At 40.3% G+C, this 14222-nt stretch overlaps 1 protein-coding gene across 1 annotated transcript in view; it reads right to left on the bottom strand.

Annotated features, from left to right (window-relative positions):
* Nucleotides 1-13898, bottom strand: part of WIF1 (WNT inhibitory factor 1) — a 68350-nt gene extending 54452 nt beyond the window's left edge. Inside the window, exons 1-2 of the mRNA XM_082738268.1 lie at nucleotides 13197-13898; nucleotides 12560-12699 (exon numbers count right to left, since the gene is read on the bottom strand). Of these exons, the coding sequence (XP_082594394.1) occupies nucleotides 12560-12699; nucleotides 13197-13344 (288 nt within the window). The 5' untranslated portion in view covers nucleotides 13345-13898. The remainder of the gene's footprint in view (nucleotides 1-12559; nucleotides 12700-13196) is intronic.
* Between the last annotated feature and the right edge of the window lie 324 nt (nucleotides 13899-14222).

The raw sequence follows: 14222 nt of genomic DNA, 5'->3' as shown, positions 1-14222 counted from the left end.
TAAATGGTCCATTGAAATGACTTGTGTCAGAGCATAGTATCCCACAAATTGGTCTCTGTTAGACAGACAGCACCCCCACAGGCTTAAGAACTGTTGAGGGGTAAAATTCCACATAGAAATCACTTTTACATTGCCACCTGCTGGCTACTGCTGTAAGTGACAGCAATATAAATACAATTTCAAAGTCTTAATCAAGTTCCAACTGGAAACAGGAATATTGGTTGAAGTTACAAGTGACAGGAATCAAACAGTTTCACTGAGTCCTCAAAAGGTAGATATCAGAGTAATTTTACAAGTTTATTGGGGATCCATCTGGGTATTGCCTTAAGTAGGAGATAATCTATGTGGACTTGACTTCAGATGTGAATCACCCCCCTGGGGAATACACCCATGACTAATACTGAACAGCCCTTGTAAACAAGACATACAAACAAACCCTATGGCATGGGTTTATTCAGGACTATCTTCAGCCCACATGGACCATTTCCTCAAGAGTAGTTCTAGATGCTTAATTCTGGAGGGATGATGTTCTCTGTCACCTAGTGGTATAGTGACATTTGTCCTGTTCATTTCCAAAACAATAGTAATAATAGTGGCAAGAAGGAGGCAGAATACATGAGGTCAAACTATCTCAAGTACATGAAAGCCATGAAGGTAAGCATATATAGCAAGTGTGCATATATTAGTTTTATAGGTTTCAGGCAATACCCTGAAGAACACCAGGAACCCTATGTGGGTTAATTCATACCTCTCCCATCAGAGTTATGCACCTTTTTCATTCTATAATTATAACACGTTTAATATTGCACTGTTGTTGTTTTGTTCATCTCTGTTGTGACACTAGGCTGAGGCCAAGCTTGATCTCCTTGAGGAGATCATATATATATATGTTTAGCACCCAGCATGAGCTTTGGCATTAGCTAAGTCCTCAGCTATTTACTGAGTTCAGGTCAAAATAAGGAAGGAAGGAATGGAGGTCCAGAAGAAGTCCCCCAGATCTCCAAAATCAGTCTTTCTATTCTACATCTCATATCTTTGTTCTAGACTCAAGTTTTCAAATTCATACCAGACTCTGCCATCTGGATGTTCAGCAGAAAATTCGTGTTCAAGAATTTCCAAGTGGGCTGCACTGCTTTTGTACCTCAAACAGTTCTGCTCTTGCTCCTGTAATTACTTTCTCAGTTAAGACATAACTATCCAAGCATCTGTCCATCTATCCCAAGAGTCATCCTCTAGTCCCTCATTTCCAAAACACCTTCGTTGCAGTCATACTGACAGATAGCTCTGGAATCTGCTCCTTACCCCCTCTCCTCACTGCTCACTTTCTTTCACACTCTTGTCACCTAGGAATGTCTTAAATAACTTCCTAATTGGGTCCTAGTCCTCAGCCAGGAACCCCAGCATCTGCCATTCCTCTGCTACCAAAATTATCTTTCCACCAAAGTCTGCTTTCATGCAGACATGACATTACCATCTACGTTATTATGCTCCCTATTTTCTGTAAGACAAGTCAACTATGGCATACAGAAATCATAATCTTCCCAAGCTTTGGGGACTGATAATCCTTCTCCAAATACACACTGATTTGTAATCTTGTGTACTTTCCTCTGGGTCATTCAGTATACATAGGACGCCTCGTCCAGCCCCACCTGCCGAGGTCACTCTCTGCCTACTGAACACTTTTCATGACCCAGGTTAGATGTTACCTCTTCTGTGATACCTTCTTTGGAATGTAAGTAATTGTAAATTTACCTGATCAATGGCAAAACCCTCTGGCTTTATGCTTCCACAGTACTTCTCTTAGGGCATTTCATGAGGGTCACCTAGCCCACATGAAGGTTCTGTGCAAATTAGGTAGAAATGTCCCCTCTGGACAGAGGTAGCTCTGTGGCACACTATCAGACTTGACAAGTGAAGTGAGCTGGATTTCAGCTCGGGCAGGTTGAACTTGCCACTTTGGTTGGGTTACCTTATGCAACAACAAAAAACCCCATCCAACCATACATGTAGGCCCTGAGAACTCAACCCAATTATTGCCTTCTATGCCAGTCTTTACCACCAGCTGGCAGATTCCTAGAAAGCGGTTAGATCAATTAGAATTTGTATTCTCAGAACCTAACACAGAGTAAGCTTTGATAAATGTTCTTTGAATTGTTGTTTTCTGAGTGAGAAGACATTCTAGAAGTTTGTCACAGAGAGGTCTCTGAAGTATAAAGCCATATATACTGCATGGTCTTGGGCAAAAAATTTGACTTCCTTGTGCCCTAGTTTCCTCATTTTATAAACTGGGGATCATACTAGTGCTTCACTCATGCCTTCTGTGAACATCTGATGGGAGACTACTGGCAAAGTGATGGGCCAAGAGTATGTGTTACACAAGTATTGACAATTATCATCAATGTTGAATAAATAAAAGAGTATTCTGAGATGAACCTCTTTAAATTTGACAATAAATAAGATAAATTTGGAGGAAGAATCTTTCTAAATCTGTTCTAAAAAAAAAAAAAAAAAACACAGAGACAGTTACCACAATTTGAATGAAGGTATTACCATTAATGTTAAAGGATTGAAGATATTTTACTTAAGAGATAGAATCATAATATTTTAGAATTTGGAAGGCACTTAGAGGTAATCCAAACTGCTTCTCTTATAGATAAAAGAACTGGGTTAACTGACCTTTCCATCGGTTCTACTATTTCTCCCTCTGGCTCTTCCCAAACATCCAGCCTCTTCTCCTCACAAACACACACATGGTGTCCCCAGCCCCAGCCCCCAATATTTTCGGTTGCATACATTCAGCGCCTGTCTAGGGCACCATTAGCCTCTCCTAGAATGTGCTTTCACAGCTCCTTTGCCTCTGTCTGGAATAGCCCTCCTCCCTACACCTGACTCCTCTGTCTCAGCTGATTACACAGCTTCAAGTCCCAGTTCAATTGTTGTATCTTCTCTGGCAAAGTCTTCGCCTCCTTCCTCAGCCAAAGTTAGCTGTTGCCTCCTTCTGTGTTCCCATTCTGTTCATACCTCTGTTTAGCACTTATCAGAGCAAGGGCTCTGAATCCCAGCTGTCCAGGTTTGAATTCCAGCTCTGCCACTTACTACCTATGTTTCTCTTGCTCCTCTCTGTCTCAGTTGTTTTATCTATTGAATGGGAATAATAATGGGATCTACCTTATATATTAATTTATTCAACTAATAGTTATCAACTGCTTATCACGTGTCAGGAACTGTTGTAGGACCTGGAGTACTTACATGGTGAATAAGACGAAGTCTTTGTTCTCATGAGCTTACATTGAATGGGAGGGTTGAACAATTATAATCAAATATAATTAGGTTCAATCATTATTCTAAGGACCATAAAAATATACAGTAGAGAAGTAGACTCAAGAGTAATGAGGGTGGTGGTGTTTGTTTTACAGAGGAGAGGCAGGGGAAAGTATGTTAGAGGAGGTGAAATTTGATTGCACATGGGGGAAATGAGTGAGCAAGCCACACAGATATCTAGCAGCAGTGAATTCTAGGCTGAGACAACTTCATGTGCAAAGGCCCTGGGGCAGGAAGGATGAGTTTGGGGTTAGGGGGTAAAGGCTAACAGGGCTACTGCCAAGTTAATGAAGCAGATAGTGGAGGAAACGTGATGCTCTTTATTCCTAGCACCAAGATTTTTGGATTTTTATCTCCTAAATATTGCCCCAATCTATTTTCCTTTTCCTTCATCCCTGATCTTGTATCCTTTTATCTTTGATTTCTCTCCTTGCAGTCAAGCACCCTCAAAGTTATTTTCTATCCCATGACACAATGATCTAAATACGTAATCTGATGCTACTGTCCTCTGCTTAATACTTTTTCATGAACTGACTCCACATTGTCTGTAGAGTAAATCCCAGATGCATTGCCATGCTGAACAAAGTCCTCTAGGACTTAGTCCCTGCCCACCTCTTTACTTCCTACTTGCATATACACACAAGTCACACCAAAGTATTGGCTCCCAGATAATGACTTTCTGGTCTCTATACTTGCCTTAACCTGTTTCCTTTCCCTAAAAACCCATCCACTCTTCCATATTTTTTCTTGGCTAACTCAATAGTCAGACTCAGCTCTGGAGTTACTTCTCCTCTGTGCTCTCACTATATCTTGGGAATGTCCTAGTGTTGCTATAGTACCACTTCCCAGCAATTATTAGGATGGTCTGTTTGTCTATGTCTGCCTCTCTGGTTAGCTTCTAGTTTTCTCAAGGGCAAAGAATTGGTCCTTAATCATATTTTGCTTCCCCAGGATGTGAGTTGTGTTCTGTCCGAGAGCCTCAGAGCAAGAACTGTGTTCATGCCCTTCCTCATATTATCAGCTAAGAAGTCAATCCTGAATCTGTCCCATTTCAGGCTCACACAGATGTAGCTGCTCTATGAGACTGAAAAGGTAAATGCATTGCAAAGGATGCTGACAATTTTCAAGATTCTTTAATCACACTCATCTATAAAACTCAAAAAGAAGACAAAATCCACATGTTTGTCTGAGAAAAAAGAGCAGAAATTGTCCTATGACTTTTAAAAAGATTTATTTTATTTGTTTATTTGAGAGAAAGTGTGTGCATCGTGTGTGTGTGTGTGTATGTGTGTGTGTGCATGTATGTGTGTGTGCGTGTGCACATGCACACATTTGCTGGAGGGGAGAGCAAGGGCAGAGAGAGGCTCTCAAGCAGGCTTCCCACTTAGCATGGAGCCACACACAGGGCTCAATTCCGCGATCCTGAGATCATGACCTGAGATGATATCAAGAGTTGGATGCCTAACAGACTGAGCCACCCGGGAGCCCCTGACTTTTGTCAGGGACCACCTCCCGCCGGGAAAGTCCCCACCATTACAAGATGGCGCTTGGCTCACTGCCAGCAAAATACGATGCACGTAAACAACGAACGTTCTGGTGAAGCCCGCCTAAAGGAGGACATAGTCATTGGCTGTTTCAAATTTAATCAGCATAGTAACAGGACTTTCATTGGCTCTCCCCATTGCTTGGCCCCTTATTGGTCACCCTGCCGCATATAAGCTAAGGAAGTTGACGAAATAAACGGATGAAGCATTAACACCATACCAGGCTGATTGTCGTTCTTGCAGGCTGAGGGCAACAGACTTTAGAGTTTTAACTATAAGTTTTAAAAGAAAGTCAAATAGTTGAAGAAGCAGGCTTATTTTAAATAAATCTATGTCCAGTGTCCACTTCTCATCATTTAAATGGAAGCATCGCCTGCCAGATATAATTTCTATACCGTTATTATACTTTTCTTGATACTTAGAAAGGTATGGGAGTAGAATACAGATGCTAAATCAATTCTTTCACAAATCAACATATTATTGTCCTTTTAAAGCTTCTTTTTACATTAAATTCAAAGTTCTAGTTCTATTAGAAAATTAAATTGATTTTCTAAAAAGTTCTATGCACTTGCAAAATGCCATTTTTTTATAGTTCTGTGCTTTATTTGCCAAAAATAATTTAACCTGGAGCTGAGACTAATCATCACAAAATTTTCCAAAAGTTTAATAAGAAAAAAGAGCTAACTGATGATTGTAGAAAAGCCACTGTCCACCCAACACATAAACCAAAGATTTACTTAGTATATCCCTGGGACAAACCCGCAAAATGTTGTCTATTGTTTTCACAACAGAGAAGAAAGAAATCTCCCTGAATTGTTTTTACCTTCTTCTCCTCCCCCATAATCATTCTCCATTATTTGACCTTGATGTCCCCTTCACTGAATTTCCATTACCTCTCAGGGGGGATCCGAGACCCCTCATGATCACCTAGAACATGCCTTCTCCTTTAAGTGCTCCATGCACTTGAACATCCTGAACTCTCCACTTGGAAGGTGTTTTGCCTTTCCTGTTGGTCTGATGAAAGCTTCCTCATCCTTCAGGAATCAATTCAGACATCGCCTGCTCCGTAAGCTCAGTGAAGAGCTCCTGCCCTTCTTTCCTCCAGGCAGGGAAAAGAGTGGCCTTCTTTGTGTTCTCAACCAATCCTATACTTTCTAACCTCATTTGGATGAGCATGATAGGTATTTGCTTCCTAGACTATCAGCTTCCTGAGGGCTGGGATCATGTATTCTTCTTTGCATGTCAGTGTCTATGATTGTTGATTGACCAAGAGCTTGAGGCAGAGAAACACTGCAGGAAGGGTTCACAGCAACGGAACCAAGTTACTCCCAGGCTGGCAAATGGGACAAATTGGTTAACTTATTGCAGCAAAAGAAGTCCTGAATTGCCAATGTCTCCTCCAGAGATCCAGCTACAGGATGAAGAACATTTTCACTAAACTCTTAATCCCCAAACTTTTCCTCTCACAACACATCAGGGACATTGAAGGGAAATGAGTTTAATCCAAAGCAAAATGCTTTACTGAATATCATTCCTTTCCACTTCACCACGACAATTTAAAAGATTTTTGTTTCTGCAAGGATTCTAAAGTCTAGAATAAATGCAGAGGATAGTGATGAAGTTCTTGTTTATATGCCTTTATACCACCGTGTAAGGAAGACCTAGCAGAGTTTACATTTGTGCCATGTAAATCGCTATAGAACCAGATGTGGCTTACAAGGTACCTTGTAACTCATCTCCTCTAAGCAATAAAGGCTTTTTTTTTTTTTCTGGCAAAAGTTTGAGAAACTTACTGCTGTTTTCTATCAGCACATACAACAGATGGCTGGCACATGCCTGCTTTGCTAAATGAAATGGGCTCTCTGCAGAATTACTCTTTGATCCCTAGTGGCATGTCCACAACACCACAATGCAAAATACCACAGCCTAGCAGAATCTAAACATTAAAAGTTTAAAGCTGTGTTTTTGATATGAGTACCTTCTGAAAAAAATCATGCTCACAGTATGTAAACATATTCACATTCCCACTTTGAAACCATGGACCGGGGTCAAAAACTGAGGCATTTCCTCCACTGGGTGACAAAAAACACCACCACAAAGGTATGATGGCAAACCCCAGGAGCAGGAAAGTATCCAACCACTTGGATTGTAACTACCAAAACGATCATAACTCCATTAGGGAAAAAAATGTGGACAGTACATATTAAGGGAATTTATACTAATAATCAGTGTTACCATAACTTAAGGAATTAGAAGAGGATAGTTAAGGTATTTGGCAGTCCTTTGAAGAGGGAGAGGAAGTGTTTGAGTTAAAATTCACTTCTCTGTTGCCTTTCTTTCATTTTTGTCAAGGGGAGAAAAGGAAAGAAACATGTTCATACAAGTCTCCCTTCCTCAACCAGTCCAATGGGAAATTTGAGACCACAAACTATGGCTAGTTTAATGGGACCAGTGTGACACTGTATCAAACACTATATTGCAAAAACAAGCTATCTAGAGCTTCAAGGGCATTTAAATGACAGAATTAGATTATCTAGTTCACATTACGGAAAGATGTCAGGAGAAGGATTCCACTTTTTTTTTAAAAAAATCGCAAAAATATGAGTTAATTCTCAGGAAAATGATTTGTTTTTGACTTTTCTTTTGCCAACAGTACCTTCCTCTGTTTAAAGCTAAATTTGGATGCTGCCGGTTGGAATCATTCACAAAGACACCACTATCCAGGTAAAGTTCTTGAGTTTTCCTTATACTTGATCTTGTGTTATTATTGTTCTTGCTTCTGGCAGTTTGAAATAATTTGAGAAGTTTTTTAATTGATAGGGAGCTACGAAGGGTTATGAACACATTTCTACTCCTTATATATTGATAAATATTGCACTCACTGTGCTTTATCTTCAGCATTTGCAGTATTTTGTTTTCTATGGTGATACATAACACATTTCTACAGCTTAACTCAATAATCAATTCTTCTAAGATATACATGTGACCCCCTACTTCCCAGGACAGCAGACAAAATTCTCCTCTTCCCTTCCTGTATCCACAATAACACTTTACAGTTTTGTTTTTAAACATCCTGCAATTGAGAAAAATGAGGCTCTATCACTGACTTCTAGTGGTTGTAAGACTTGTGACCATCATACATGATAACATGTTAATCTTAAAGCTTACTTTAAGATTTGGACCTGTTGTTACAGGTGGTTAGAGCTTGCTTGGTAACCCATGTGGTAGGCTGGAAGTTAATACTGGCTGGCTATCTTCACCCAGAGAATTTCTATTCCATACACCCCCAACTTCACCCCAACCCTTGCCAACCATCTCAGAAATCCAGGCATTTGGTCACAAGGAGGTTGGAAAACTGGTACAAATGGCTCAGCAGAAATCCATCACCATGGCTTAAAAAAAAAAAAAAAAGCCAACATAAAAAGATGCCCAATTAACTGGGTACTAGATTCATAGTATCTTAGCATCTATATGCAGGTGATAGAATATATTACAGTTGCTAAAATCAAGTCTAAATGATCTTTTAAATAAACATATATACATATGATCTATAGGAACAAAAATTTTGGGCCTTGAACCAAATTGGTTCATATGGAAATCAGCAGCGGTGTCCTAATATTAGAATTCAGATTTGTCTAACAAAACTTCTCATTAAAGTTTTATTTGAAAGTCATTAGTTTTAGAAAGGGTTATTTTCCAAATAAAATGTTTAATTAGTGCATCATTTAGAAAACCAAAATGGTCACTCATGGACCCTATCTGTCCCAAGTTTAGAGAAAAATTAGAATAAGGAATGCCTCATTGAAAAATATCAACTATTAAAAGTTATATACAGCAATAAAGAGTATTTTCCCTTAATTACTAAAAATCTTTTAAGCCTAAACCTCTTTAATAGAAATTCTTCTCTGATCTAAAGGCATGTCAGAAAATGAGTATTTTAAATGGGAGATAAAGTAGAGACAGGGTTTTCCATGGAAAATAAGGATTTCAGTGAAAGAGGTCAGGTCATCTAGTTTCAGATAGGAAAGCCTTCCTAGGCAGATTTATAGGGATCTTGAAAGAAACTGGTGAGAATCAGATAAGCATTAGTGAATTATTTGGGCTCCATAGTTATGATCCAGTCATGATCATTGTTTTACCATTTGGTTGAGTCATGTATGGTATAAAAATGATATCAGATAATAAATACAAGTAAACTATTTTTAATGTGGAACGTCATGCAAGTTTAAACTCTAAAGTATAGCTTTTTGCACATATTTAATGTAAAATAGTTTTTGAAATTATAAATCAATACACACTACTCATTGTGGAAAAAATAAAAATGTAATATACACAGATGTAACTAATATTGACAACTTGGAGAATCAGAGGTTACAGGCTGAAGATACAGGGTATCAAGTGCAATATTTACCAATATGTAAGGAACATTAATGTGTTCATAACCCTTCCTAGTTCCCTATCATTTAAAAACCTCTAACACATCAGCTGTTTATTCCTATGTTTACCTTTGTATTTTGTAATGGAATCAAGCAGAAGATACTGTGATAGGCTGTTAACCTAATCTGTCATGAATATGTTTCTATGGTATTGAGTAGATGTCTAGAATATTCTTTGTTTTTTTTTTTTTTAAATGTCTGGAATACTCTTCTTAATGCTTCATTGTATTCTCCTGCCACTGTCACTGGACTTCTAAATTCTACCTATTTTTACTTTTATAAATAGCACAATATGAGGAAGAGTCTTACACATAAGATTTTTATTAATATCCATAATGATTTCCTTAGGATGAATCTCTGGAAGAAAAATTTTCCAGTCAAAAGATGTCTAGCAAGCTTTTTGCTATCAGAATCAAATAGCCTTGCAAAAAGCCTAACGGGGGCATCAGCCACATATAATAAGCAGGCCCCATTCTCAATAACATATAGACTCAAAACACTCAAAACACTCTTAAAACACTGACCAACTTGATGTGGGGAAATGAATTGCACTGTAATTTTTATTTGCATTTGTTTGAAGTAGAACATAAAAGTTCTTTCAAATGGCCCCACGAATACTTTATACTAATAATTTATTGGAAAGAGATAACACCTACCGCCTCTAGGTCTTCAAACTTAATGTCAGTTTAACTTTCTCCACGTGCTGCCAAAACACTTTTATATTAAGTTTAAGATTTTGTTAATCAGTTGTGTGTTTTTGCTTGTGTTGAAATCCTAAATGTTTGATATTATTTGGATGAAATAACTAGATAATGGAATGAACTTTTCATTTTCCATGTAGTTGTTTTGATGTGGTTTGGCTTTAGCCAGAGATGCCTTTCAAAATACTTAATTGGCATTGAAGTGATTATTTTTCTCGTCTTCAAAATTTCCATGCATTTCAAACATTATGCTGCTGGATTTACATAACTTTATTGGGTAAAATAAATAAAATTTAAATAATACTTTTAAATGTCCCAATATTTGGCAATATCGTGTAGATCCTGCCCGCCTCACTTACCCTCCCAGCTAATTAAAACAGACCCCAGAGTTCATGTTAGTAACCTGTGGTAACCTAACCAGAGCAGACTGAACGTAAAAAGCAAGATAACTGAGGAGTTAACATTGCCCTGTGTATTGAGATAATCCACAGAGGCAATCAATACCTAAACAAGAGAGAAAAAGATGCTAGAAGCTTCATCTCCAAGCCAGTTCCAATATCTTCTCTAATCTGTTACAAGGGACATTCCTGAGATCAATTTCATACTCAACAATATTTCAGTGCTTGCAAACACGTACAATGCTATAAAGCGACAGGGTAGATGACATGGTATTTAAGGCTTTGCTTCAAATTCCATTCACCAAAAGACAAATGCATATGAGAAATAAATAAATAAGAACTGTTGACATTTTCTGTTTCTCCTACAGTTACCAAAACTTTTCAGTCAGGAAAGGGTGTAAGTTAAGCTATCATCTAATGGTTCTCATAAATTCATAAAAGTGTAGGTAAAGAAAATATACTTTTCAAAACTATAGAATTAATATTGATTTCATCTGCCAAGTGATTAAACACAGATAGATTCAGGTGAAAAGAAAGGAGATGGCAAAAGGTCATTCATGTTTTATTACCGATTTCGCACTATTCCAAAATCAATTGCCCATAAAGTATGAAGAGACAATTATTGGAAGAAAAGGAATAATCGTTAGAGCAATAGAAGCCTCAATGAACTTATCTACCAAATGGGGGTATTAGAATAAATGACTTTTCTGTTATGAACCTCAGTGGATCCAAAACATCTATTTCTTTTTTTACAACATGGAAATGTTTGGTTTATTTGGTTTATTTTGGGGGGGAAAAAGAGTTTTGATGCTAGAAGCTTCATCTAAGATTTGGTTTATTTTGGGGGGAAAAAAAGAGAGAGAGAGAACAGACCTGAGGGGAAAAACACATTTAAAATGGTCATGGTCACACCCAAAATATAACAGATATTTAGAGGGACCCAAAGTGGCTTCTCAATTCAAAATAATTACTTTTTATAAAGTGTTTTCTGGATCACATTCTTCATGAAAATAGCCATTTAAGTAAATTTAGAATAAAAAAAGCCCCCAAAATGTGAATTTAATTATAATTACAATGATTTCCATAGTGGACACATTTTACCAACTCATGAGCAAAAGAAGTTATTACTTACTATTTGTCCCCTAGAGTAATTCTCCAACTGCACAAAAGAAATTAAATTCACATCATATTTATCCTTCTTTTCTTTCCAAAATTAGAGGTCATTTATGCATTACTGGGACTGTACAAAAGGTAACATACAAAGGATGGTAATGTATTAAGAAATAAAAGAAATATTTCTTCATAAAAATATATTGCAGTTTTCTTTTTGCATACGAAAGTATTTTAAATCGTACTTAAAAAATCAATAGCCTGCAATATTTTACAAATGTTCTTACAGACACTTTTGAGGCTGTGAACTTCAACCAGAAATATGTAGCATTTACACTGTTCCAGTGAATAGCATTCAAAATTTTTTTTCAAATCACAATGTCAAAAATATTCACAGAGTTTAAAATTTGTCGTAAAGTACAAATAATGTCAAAAGTGATTGGCATATACTACAGCAAAGAGTCTTTTAGATATTATGTGTTTTTTCCATATGTTTTACATATTTTATTCTAGCATAGATATTATGTTAAATTTTAATGTCAATAATCATAGAAAGAAGTGACGTTGGTATTTGTGTCTAGCAGACTGAAGACATGGAGTCATATCAAAATAGCAAGCTTAGGAACACTGCTTACTTTTTTCCTTTGGGAATCTTTATGTGACATGTTTTTTTTTTTAAGATTTAATTTATTTATTTGACAGAGAGATCACAGGTAGGGAGAGAAGCAGGCAGAGAGAGAGGAGGAAGCAGGCTCCCTGCTGAGCAGAGAGCCCGATTCGGGGCTCGATCCCAAGACCCTGGGATCATGACCCGAGCCGAAGGCAGAGGCTTTAACCCACTGAGCCACCCAGGTGCCCCATTTATGTGACATGTTTAAATAAGCGGGAGTTAATTCTTTATTTGCTTTGTAGATCACATGAGAAATCACTCTTAATGGTTGTAAAAATGTATCAGTCTACACACTACAGAGTATTATTTCTACCTTCCATCAGGCAGTGGAGATATTAAAAGGTAATTTTGTGCACCCTTCCTGGTTATCAGTACTTACCTGCCCCGCAGCTTGCCAAGTAAAATTCATGGAATGGATATTGACAGGAATAGCTGGCATTCTCTGTTGTGCTTTTCTGAAATCATGTGTAAAAGGGGCCATTTTCCCTTCGGAAACAATCAAGATATCTTCTTCAAATCCTGGTTTAAAACAAAACAAAGCAAAACAAAACAAAACCATCAAACTGGGCAGACTTAAAAGAATCCAAACCAGAAAACGCACGCAAAAAGAACACTAAAGAGTTGGTATGGGCCACGTCTATACACAAAGCACCTGTCTAGGTGCCCACTAATTTTCCTCGCTATGTGATAAGAACTGTGCCAACAGACACATGGTTTCAGGAAACGGAGCGGACATACAGTCACCGGGTGCCTCTAAACGCGGGGTCCACCCCAAAACACAGGGTTGTAGAAACTAGCAACAGCATGATCAGAACAACTACATCAGCTGAGGTCTCTGGAGACAGAAGTTCATACGCTTTCAGGTGGAAAAGAGCTGACTAAAAGGTGGAAGGGAGCAACCTTCCTTGGAAATTAAGTTTTAAAAACACACTTAAATGCATGCATCTCCCCTTTCACAGAAGCGCTGGAGAGAGCGGAGACGCAGGTAGGGAAGGCAGCGGGCGCGGGAGCCTTACCTATGAGTACTCTCGCCTGGCGAGCATCGATCCACAGGTACAGGCTCTCCTCCCGCGGCTGCCCGACCTCCGCCCGCAGCACCAGCAGGCACGGGAGGATGCTCCACAGCCGGAGCGCGGCGGCGGGGAAGGCGCTTCTCGGGGCCATGCTCCTCCGGACCTCCCTCCCGGTGGCTCTCGCCGCTCGACCTCCTTTGCCTCACCTACCCAGCCTGCGGCCGCGAAGTCCTCCCTCAGCCGAAGCTGCGCCCGCTTAGACGGCCGGGCGTGCAGCCCCCTGGCTCCGGTGCGAGAGAGCCCGCGAGAGCCTGCAGGGGAGGTGGGAGGGGAGAGCAGGCGCCGGCGGGGAGGCGAAGGGGGCGCGGGAGAGAGCGGGGACGGCGGAGACGCAGGACTGGCAAAGCAGGAGATGCCAGCACGCACGCCGACGCCAACAGCCCCGGGGTTAAATACAGCCGGAGAGGGAAGAGCGGGAAGGGAGGGCGCGAGCGAGGTGCGAGCGAGGAGTGACGCGGCTCAGTCGGCCGCCGCTGGGGGGCGCTGGGTGGAGGGGGGGCGCGCGCGCGCTGGCGGCGCGAGACCCTCGGAGGCCGCGTCCACGCCGCGGGGCGCGGGTGCGAGCGCGCGCGGAGGGGGCGCGTGGTGTAGGCGATTGCTAAGCCCGGCGAGGGGAGGGGCCCCTAGGACGTCCCTCGCCTCTGCCGCCCACTTAGCGAGGCGTGGCCTGGGGGGAACCCGGAGAACTGACACGCCTGGCGTGAATGAGCGCTGAGGACAGTGATGATAATGCTGATGACGACGACGACAACGACTAACATCCCCATGCCGGTGCCGAGGCAAGGCGCGTATTCCTTCACTTCTCCCTTTCCGCGCCTCTCGTTTCTCTCTGAGCAGCTCAGCGCTGATACTTGGCGCATTCCCATCCGTGTAAAACCCGACCTGCGGTCCTGGGGTACCCTTGATGTCAGGCGCTGGGCTTGGCTCGGCGCGCAGGGCTTCCATTCCGCACAGACAGCGAAGAGGGTG

This window comes from Mustela nivalis, assembly GCF_964662115.1.
Source record: "Mustela nivalis genome assembly, chromosome: 7".
Lineage (NCBI taxonomy): Eukaryota > Metazoa > Chordata > Mammalia > Carnivora > Mustelidae > Mustela > Mustela nivalis.
The sequence above is the reverse complement of the archived record's forward strand: the minus strand, read 5'-3'. Positions and strand labels throughout refer to the sequence as shown.